At 35.7% G+C, this 10,187-nt stretch overlaps 1 protein-coding gene across 2 annotated transcripts; it reads left to right on the top strand.

Moving 5' to 3' along the window:
* Nucleotides 1-947: 947 nt before the first annotated feature.
* On the top strand, nt 948-9,887 carry LOC110028192 (asparagine--tRNA ligase, cytoplasmic 2-like). Of its 2 annotated transcripts, none has more exons than XM_020729937.1 (4): nt 948-1,621; nt 3,155-3,388; nt 8,210-8,761; nt 9,425-9,887. In XM_020729937.1, the coding sequence occupies exons 2-4, from the start codon at nt 3,341-3,343 to the stop codon at nt 9,425-9,427; spliced, it is 603 nt and encodes a 200-aa protein (XP_020585596.1). In that variant the 5' UTR covers nt 948-1,621; nt 3,155-3,340; the 3' UTR covers nt 9,428-9,887. Both variants share the same exon structure in this region, with proteins under 2 accessions (XP_020585596.1, XP_020585597.1).
* Nucleotides 9,888-10,187: the final 300 nt, after the last annotated feature.

Here is a 10,187-nt window from a genome sequence, read left to right as displayed (position 1 = left end):
ACTTATGGGTTGCCTCTGACTTGAGTTAGAGAAAGAAGTCTCTGCTCGAACTACCAGGAAGAAGGCCAATATTGAGGCTAAGGCTGAGGCCAAGGTAAAAGGAGCCTCTAGGCAAGAAGTGACAACAACCGAAGTGAGGTCAACTAAGGCCTGTGGTGAATTTGGTCGACTCTGTAGGTGAGGATTTTCTTTTCTATATTTTTGTAACCACAATTGTGATCCAACAAATTTCAACTAGTGAACTGACCATCATTGCAAGAAAGCATTCGGCTCATGCTTACTTTGATACATATCTCCTTGATACAACTCCTTTAGATAGATGAGAAGTTGTGGAGCCATCCGGCTACCCCGAAGAGGGCGGTGCTGAGGAGGAATCTTTTGAAGAACGGGCGAGAGCATAGTTAGCATCACCTTGCCAAGATCATTTATTACTTGCTTTGTCTTCTAGAAGTGGATCAAGTTTTGAACAGATCCAAAGGTGGTGTTTCCAAAGAAAATGTTGTATCATGAGAGTGAGGAGTCCGTCGCGGATATATTTGTTGAGAGTTTTTGAGAGCCTCACATTGATACTCGTGTAATTGTTGGGTATAATAGATCTTTGCTCGGTTGTTGGAGTGAACGTCTGTTTCTTGTTGACCCAAGTAATTCTTTGGTGGTGACTGGCATTTGGTCGGTCGTGAGCCCTTTGTTCGGCTGATAGTTCTTCAATTAGATTAGCTCTAGATTCTTGAAAATCATTTTTTGGGTGCACAGGAACTAACTTTAAAAGTTAGATATATAAATATATGAAGATTTTTGTTCGGCTGATAGTTCTTCAATTAGATTAGCTCGAGATTCTTGCAAATCATTTTTTGGGTGCATAGCAACAAACTTTAAAAGTTAGATATATAAATATATGAAGATATCGTGGGATGAATTTAAATCCTTTTTTAAGTCGGCTAGTTTTAAAGTTCCTCTTTCCTTCTATCACCGATTCAACGTTGCCATATCCCTTCCTTCCCTCCTTCAGCAGCCAGCATTCATCGCCAAGAGAGAATTGAATCGCTTCGCTTCCCGCTCAGAATATATTTTTAAAAGCAAAGCATTACTCTCCTCTCCGTATGTCTCCAAAGCACCCATTTCCCTTGTTAAATTTCTTACCCTCCCACCATCTTCTTTTCCATGCTCCCATACCCTATTCCCATCAATGGCATCCGAACGTATCCAATCCGCCACCAATGAATCCATTCCACCGCCGTCACCGCAGCCGCCGTCTGTTGAACGGTTCAAATACTCCACTAGGATTTTGCTCCGATCGATTTTGGGTCGGGACGATGGAGGCAAAGGGTTGGCCGGGCAGAGAGTTCAGGTTGGGGGATGGGTGAAATCTGGCGTGGATAAACAGAAGCCGAGTGTTCCATCGTCGACGTCGCCTGTGGCTGCGGCCCCTTCAGTCGTGAAGGACGTGGCTTGCTCCGAAGTTCTGGTTTCCTGGCTCCCCATTCTCCGATCGATTGCGAGGATTCTCACTGGCGGAGGATACAGCGCGCATTTTCTCAGGAAGCTGGACTGTCCAGGGAAGCCTGTGCCAACCGTTGGCTACTTGAGGATCAGTGATGGGTCTTGCCCTGCTAGTCTCGAGGTTCGGCTTATTTGCTTTAGAACAAATTTCGCTATTATCTGCTGTATTTTGTTTTGCAGTTTTCATAAAATTTGTGTAGGGTTTTTACCTACCAACCACCCAAAATTTTAAATATAACACAATCTAAACTTAAAATTTATATTTCAACAACCTAATATTTTATTTCCTTTTGAAACTGGTCAAACCTTTATATTTAAAGTTTTGGGTGATTTTTAGGTAAAGCTTTTAATGATTTGATTTTGAGCCAGTTGGGTCGGCTCATAAAAATTTTTGACTCGTAGCTCGATTTATTTATTTTGATTCTATCTCGATCAAAGCTAAAATTCGAATCAATTTTCGAGTGATTAAAGATATTCAGGGTAAATTTGTTAAATTTACAGCCTTAACATCACTGTGGATGTAAATGATTAGATTTCGACTCGAGTTGGGTTTGGTTCGAATAAAATTCGATCCAAAATTGAGTCATAGCTTGGCTCATTTATTTTGATTCAAGCGATCCGAGCCAAAATTTTGAATCAATTTTTGAGCGATTAACAATTTTTGAGCTAAATTTACAACACTATTTTTGAGTAAAATTTTCTTTCTGGACTTCGGATATAGCTCTACGTGCGGATTCCAGTAATATGCAGCCACGTGTGCTATATCGCAGAGATTATTGGTGGTTATTGAAGTGAATCCTCAGAGGTTATTAGGGTGTTATTATGAAGGATTATTTAAGTGGAACCGCGAAGGTTATTGGGTGGCTATTGCGGGGGTTATTGTGGGATTATTAGGGGGTTATTGTAGGAGGGTTATTGAAATGGAACCGAGTAGTTTATTGGGGTTTATTGCGGGGGTTATTGTAGGGAGTTATTGAAGCAGAACTACAGAGAGTTATTGAAGTGGAATCATAGAGGTTATTGAGAGTCTATTTGGGGGTTATTGAGTGGTTATTGGGTGATTATTGAGAGGGTTATTGCCGGGGGTTATTGAAGTGAAACCGCGGAGGTTATTGGTAATCTCCCAATAACCCCTCAATAACCTCTCAACAACCCTTCAATAAACTCTCAAATTCCACTCCAATAAAATTCCACTCCAATAACTTCCACGGTTCTACTTTAATATTTTTTTAGGTGGTCACGATATAACACATGTGACGGCATATTTCTGGGAGTACACATGTAGTGTTATGTCCGGAGTCTGGACAGAAAATTTTCCCCTATTTTTGGTTGTTAAAATGTAAAAATTGAAATTTGGGTGGCCAATCTGTTGTATTTAAAATTTTGAGTGGTTGATATAAAAAATTCCTTTCCTACACAAGAACTGGTTTTTATACTCTTTACTGCGGGGGTCTCTCTTTTCAGATTAGGAAAGCAGAGTAAAAGTTAGTAATCCAAGCTAATTAATCGCACAATAAAGTTTGGACTTAATCACAGATAGCATGTTGTTAATTTCAAAGAATCTTATGTTATTTCTAAAAATTATGGCTTTTAAAGTGATTTATGTCTTGCTGACTGACCGACTGACTGACTGCACTTGTTTTCTTACTTGCAGGTAGTGGTTGATTCCTCTGTACATCCTCTATCCGAAATATTGCCTGTTGGCATCTCAATTCTAGTAGGAGTGCTAGCCAGATCGAAGTTGCCAGGAAAGTATGCAGTGGAACTTGAAGTGGACAAAGTTTTATATGTTGGTGGTGTTGGTTTTGACTAGTATCCCTTGTCAAAAGGACGGTTGTCAATGGCAATCTTAAGGGCTCATCCACACCTTCGTCCAAGAACATCTATGGTAACTTAAATTTCTGTATCTTCCCAAGCTGGCATTCCTTTCATTTTTTGGTTCAGTATGTTGATGATGAGAATATGATTAGTTGATTCTTACTCTCTTTTTGGTTGATCGGCAATAAGTTTTATTGGATTATTTACCAAAAAGCTGCACCTTTTTTTTGTTTGTAAAGCACCTGGTGGGACAAAGATGATAGCAGTAGTTCAAATTCACTTTTTGTTTCATCAGCAATGAAGGGAGGTGGTACATGTATGTTTGGACATACTATGGGCCAAAAAACAAAATCTCCACGTCTGACATTTATCAAATTTTTTTCTCAAAACAAAATTATTTCTGAATCCCTTTATCATGTTTTGGTTAATTGTTTCATATCCATTGTATTAAACGAAAATGTGGACTCATTATCGCTTAGTGATCTTGCTAGCGTCAGAAATTGTACCTTCCCTTACTCTTGCACTGCTATATTTTTTTTTCTTTGGATGTATCACAAAATATGTCACCAGTCTATCATCATCTTTTTTATATAATTAGTAAAGTCGTTCCCTATTTCAGTTTTTTAGAAGGTTGTAAAATTTTCTAAATATTGGATTCATATTCTACTTAGATTGTGCTTATTTATTCATATCATGCTACTGATAAGTTTTGGAATGATTAACAAATTTCCATGTTTGATCGTAATATTTCCTTGCGTGTGTTTTTGCATGAAATTCAACCATTCTAATTCTACTCAATGTGCATGAGAGATTTAAAGCACGCCATGAAACTGTAAACCAATATATACTGTGCACAACAAAATATAATTAAGCCAAACTAAATGCACATGTACTAACAAAATGCACTGGTGTAGACATAAACGTGAACTATGTAAATTATGTAATTATGTAAGCACAATTGTACTCATTTACATTAGCTGTAAGTATTTTACAATAAAAAACCTCCAAGCAACTTAAATAAGTTTCCGCAAAATAGACAAATGATGATAAAGATAGCTATAATGTTATGACCAAGTGTGATGAACAATTTGGAGCGCAAGTAAAACATTTATTCCATCATGTAAGGATAAAAAAAATAATTATTAATTTACCACATTGTAAAGGAAGATCTACTTGATATTTGATTATATAAAATGTGATCCTAAAGGTAATGTCTCAGAGCTAGTTCAGCGCAAGATAATATAAAACTCATTATGAAGATAACCCTGCGATATTAACATGTGGTCATATTTTAATCCAAAACATCACATGAGTAAATTAGAAATGATGTACATAATGTAAAACTAGTTGGAGAGCAAATGTGATAAGGATATTTATTTGGTTTGAGCAAACCTGGCTACATCCATGCCTAAGCATCCCTCAAGTAGCTTTCACTATTAATCAATCTTTCACCCACAACGTAATGGAGAAATTGTCACACTTTATTCCTTCAGGACTTTGGTGGTAAGGCTATCACTAACACTACAAGGTCAATGCTATTTTTTGTACAATGATGTCAACATAGCACCATGGAATTCATACAGACAAACTAAGCGAGAAAGTGTTACTCGTAAAATTCTTAGATGATGAACACTCTAAATAACTTTCTAAATAATTATGAGTGAAATTATTATTTTTTAATATTTTGTGAGTATGCTATATGTAGGAGAACATTATAGATATTACACATTATAAAACAACTTAAAACTTACCTCACCAATTGAAAAAATACCCAACAATAAAAACTAGAAGTATCCTCACCAATTGAAAAAATACCCAACAATAAAAACTTGAAGTATAGTCATTATATACCAAAAATATCTTAGTGGATACTTGATGCCCGAAATATGCTATGAGGCAGGTCGGTCAATCATGCAAGTGTACTAGTCGATCAAGTAATATACAACTAAACCAGTGTGCTTATGAATCCTTGGGAAATGTGTCAAAATGTTTCTAACACGGGAAGTTCTAGTTTATTAAACCGCTGAATATAGTTTGAAGGGATGAAAATGCATGAATGGAAATCTACCGTCCTAAAAGAAGCAATAAACAGAAATAGCAGGTCACAACTTTGAGTCTTTCAGAGGTGATAAAACTTATGCTTCTTTGACACCAGTATAATATTTTCTCTATTTTTTCTTATGACTTTCTCTATGTGATAGCTGACAAATTAGGGACACAACCCTCATTAGCCTAAGTTTAGGTCATAAGAAGAGTTTGAAATCATGTTACAATTAAGAGAGACTTAATCTTGCAACGTTTCCCAGGATTCCTTCGATTCCCTATACGAGTTACAATTTTCTACTCGTAATATATCTATTTGACTAGGCTATCATGTGTTAACCTATTTGTTTTTCTAGGCGAAAGTTAAAAATCCTAGATTACAAGAAGTCTTAGCAACCTAATTGATCAGATTAGAAGTAAATGACGATCGAAAAGTTAACGCATCAATATGCATAATTCAAAAGCACAGAAAACACATATAGGGAAAAATCATGGTAAACATTAAGAAAAACTATCCTTACTTCACCGGAGCATGAAAGTAGATTAGCTACGAGACATGCAGTAGCAAAGCAATAAGACTTTTATTAAACATATTGGTGATTCAAATGAAAGAAATGCACAAATTTACAAGCAAGCCAAATGTTCTCCGCAATCCATTGAATCCTCACCGTACAATGACAACTCTCGCCACCATCCTTTTCATAAACAACCCTCAATCTCTTTCTTTCATACAAAAACCTCTTAAAACTTGACGTAAACTAACCCTAGGAGTTTCTCCCTCTGCAAGGAGGAAGAGAAACCCGAAAGCTTTTGAAGAAAGCCTCCACACTTGTCCAAGACCCCCCTTAAGTCTTCTTTATCTTCCTATATATACTTAGGGCACTAAAATAGCAAGAAATCATGGAAAATTCATCAAACTGTTGGCTGAAGTGCGGGTAGGCTGGGAAGTGGCGTGGGCGTGCCTTAGTTAAAAGTTGGCTGGAGTTGCACATGAGTACGGTATATTGGCCAGGCGTGCCGTGTCTAGGCACAGGCACATGGTCTCTGGGTGCAAGCTTGTCGTGCTCTTGGGCACCTGACACTGGCACGCTGCTTCCAGCACAGGGTTGTCATAGTTACTTGACCTGATTGACTCCTTTCACTCCCCAAATTGCGTTCCACACCCGTCTCCTATAAAGTACAACAAAAATACATTTCTGTAGCGTAAAATCATTATAAAAGGGAAATAAGGCATGGAAATTATGCATACAAATCATATAGATTTACATCGTATCAATACTCGCTAAGTAGTTAATGATTAGCTATTAAGTTGGTGTTTTTTTTTTAACTCATGCACACATTGGTGTGTGCGAAACTTTGAACTCAAGGCATTGTGGTTGGAGACAAAGCACCTAACCATGAGTTAAATTAGCTGCTCAACTATTAAGTTGATGATATATGATACTATATATCAGATTGTATGTATGTAACTCAACTAATAGAATAAAAATCATGCTCACATTTATTCACCGATGAAATTGTTAATCTTAATGAACCCATTTATTTAATAGTTAATTATCACATAAATCAACATTAGTAAAATTAATGAAATTGATGGGAAACTTAGGATCACATAAATTTGTGAAAGACATGAGTGATTATGATTATAAAAAAATTTGCAATAATAATGTAATTAAAACCTAAATGTTTAATTGATATTAAATTAAATAAATAGAAAGTCAAGAAAAATTAAATATAAAATATTAAAAATATTTTTTATAATATCAAAAATTAATTTTGGATAATTATAAATGAAATATTATTCATTTTAGTTTTTGCTCATTATTATTGAGATTTTTGGTAAACTTCTCTTTTTATCAAACACACAGGCAACTAAACACACACACAAAGTTATTCTCTTTGGATCTTCTTTGCACTATTGTGCCTCTTGAATAGTTAATCTTGATTTCATTTTCAAGCTATAATGACTCTAAGCAAACTCAATGATGATGGTTATTACTTATTATCACCATGATTTACACAATACTTTAATAACTTTTAGAATATTGAGCCAATCATTAGATGACATCACACATGATCTAACATCATTAAATCACTAATGAGCCCTTCTAGTTTTATAGATTTAATTACTATGAAGTACAAACTACTAACTAATTTGGTTCTATTTGCATATTGGGTGTCATCCTATTAGGTATTTTCCATATGATCATCTTTATTTTCTTAATTATAATCAGAGTTTTCTGCTTAAACATAGTCTTACAAATGAAAACTCAACACTAGAATGTTAATTTATAAATTTTCTCTTAAATAGTTGGGGTAAGGCTAATGATTATGAGTAGATGATGATAAAACTTTGGTTTATCTAATGATTATGAGTAGATGATGATAAAACATTGGTTTACACTTTACACAAGTTTAGCCATTGATATTTTCATCACCTTTTGTATTAATGCTAACTTCTTTTCCAAATATCTATGTTGTGATCATTCTATGGCTTCCTTGTGTTCTGCTTATTTCATATGCGCTTTTTGGTGTAGCAATCCACCAGTTGCTGTAAGATTCTGCTGATTTTCATTAGGCCATGCTTGACTTAATTTAGTACTTTGATGAAGTTTTCAGTATGAAGTTATTTGATTAGAGGCAATTAAATCACTTTACCATCAAATTTGGTAGATATGATCTACTTTAGATTGTTCAAATGTACTTATTATGCTACTCACCAACCCCACATGATGATTATTAAAGTTATGATGATGATCGCCAGAAAAATATTTTCCTGCTTTTCTAATAATATATATTTTTTACTCCAAAGAATGTGTTTTTTTTCTCTGTTTAATTCACAACTCAGGTAGCCTCAATTGCACGAATTCGCAACTCCCTATTGCATTCTACTCATCAATTCTTCCAGAGCAATGGCTTCCTTAACGTGCAGATGCCCATCATTACTGCTACTAATTCAAAGAACCATAGCGTGTTGCTTGAGGTTGCAAATCTCTCAAACCCAATTAGTGCTCAAGAGGCCAAAAACCTAGAAACAATCAAAGCTGCTATTAAGGAAAAAGGCAAGAGAATTGAGGAGCTGAAGAGAAGTAATAGCAACAGAGAGGCCCTTCTTATTGCATTGCAAAACCTTCAGAAGGCTAATGAACTAGCTAATCAGTTGGAACATAGACTGACTTCAACCTCTGCGAAGATCAAAAAGGAAGATTTTTCCGAAAATTTCTTTGGTCGTCAGGTGTATCTGTCATCTTCTTCTCAGCTTCACTTAGAAAGCTATGCCTGCTCCCTTAGCTGTGTCTATTCCTTGGGACCAACATTTCAAGCTGAGGATGCGCCGCCCGAGAAGAGTTTGGCTGAATCGTGGAAGGTTGAAGTTGAACTTGCCTTTGCAGAGCTAGAGGTATGCAATATTTGGATTACAATTAAACACCAATTCTTCATAAGCTGCTTTTCATTTTGCTTTAATTCGTTTTGTTTTAGCATGACTTGCAAAATTTGCTTCAAAAGGCTGCTAAGTGGCGCCTTCCTTGTTTGAACTGTTATGTTGTAGTTATGGTGCATTTGCATACATTACCACATGATTCTTATGTATTTACATATCTAACACCTAAGCATTCATATTTACATGCATACCACTCAAATTTATGTATCATCATATAATAAATACCACTATCACTATCTTTTTAAAATTGAAATATGCACTTTCTTACATAGGTGTATGACGCCAAGGGGTTATAAGTGTAAAGATCAAACTTTGGGTGTTAGATATGTAAATGCATGAGAATTGTGTGATATGTATGTAAATTTCCCTTTAGTTATTTAGGAAAGACCAATATAATGTAGCAAACTAGTTTGACCATATTTCAGGCTTTCATTGTTTTAACACTATATGAGATGCATGGCGCATATAATCTTCAGTACGTTTTGTCATCTTTTTGCCTCTTTGTATTTGTCAGCATGAACATTTAGTATTCACTTTTTTTCCTTCCATCTAAACAGAAGAATGAAGCTCCAACTCATTTTTTCCTCCACAGATCATTAATTTTCACAAAATTTTGTGCAGTAATAATTACAGGATGCTATGAACTGTGCAGAGGATTTTTTGAGGTACCTTTGTCATTCCATCATTGAGCATTGCCCACATGACATACAACTCATGTACCAGCGAGTCGACGACAAGTGTATTGACCGCGTTAAATCTATGGGATCGAGCTCTTTTGCCAGACTTAGTTACACACAAGCTGTGGAAATTTTAAATAAGGTAGTTTTGCAATTTTCGTTTCTCAATTGGCTTCTTTGATCATAATTTGATCATTAAAGCCGATGAACTCTGCTTTTTTCACATGGAAACTAAAAAGAGGGTTGAAGAGAAAGTTGAGCGGGGCATAAATCTATCAACAGAACATGAAAACAACTTTCTGTGCTATGTTTGTGCTTTATTTCTTAGAATGTTATTCCAAACCTTATGCAATATTGACAGAATTCTGGCTGATGAGATTTATAGTCTGCCAGTCATCATATATGACCACCCAAAAGATTCAAAACCCTTCTATTTGCGGATTAGAGATGATTTTAAAACTGTTTCTGCTTTCGATATTATTGCACCGAAGGTGAGATAATATGCTAATTTTCTCAGAGCTGAGCTTAATGTCACAAGTCACTCACCTTATAGTATGGAACACACTCAGGCTGGAAAATTGGTTCTGGGAAGCCAGAAGGAGGAGCGCCTTGATAAGCTTACTGAAAGGTAAAAGGTTGAGATTTTGTCTTTCTATGAATTATGAACACCATATCTCATTTATATGAACATTTTAGAAATGTAGGTT

The sequence above is a fragment of the Phalaenopsis equestris genome, unplaced genomic scaffold (genome assembly GCF_001263595.1).
Source record: "Phalaenopsis equestris unplaced genomic scaffold, ASM126359v1 Scaffold000503, whole genome shotgun sequence".
Lineage (NCBI taxonomy): Eukaryota > Viridiplantae > Streptophyta > Magnoliopsida > Asparagales > Orchidaceae > Phalaenopsis > Phalaenopsis equestris.
Note: the sequence above shows the minus strand (reverse complement) of the source record. Positions and strands in the feature narration are given on the sequence as shown.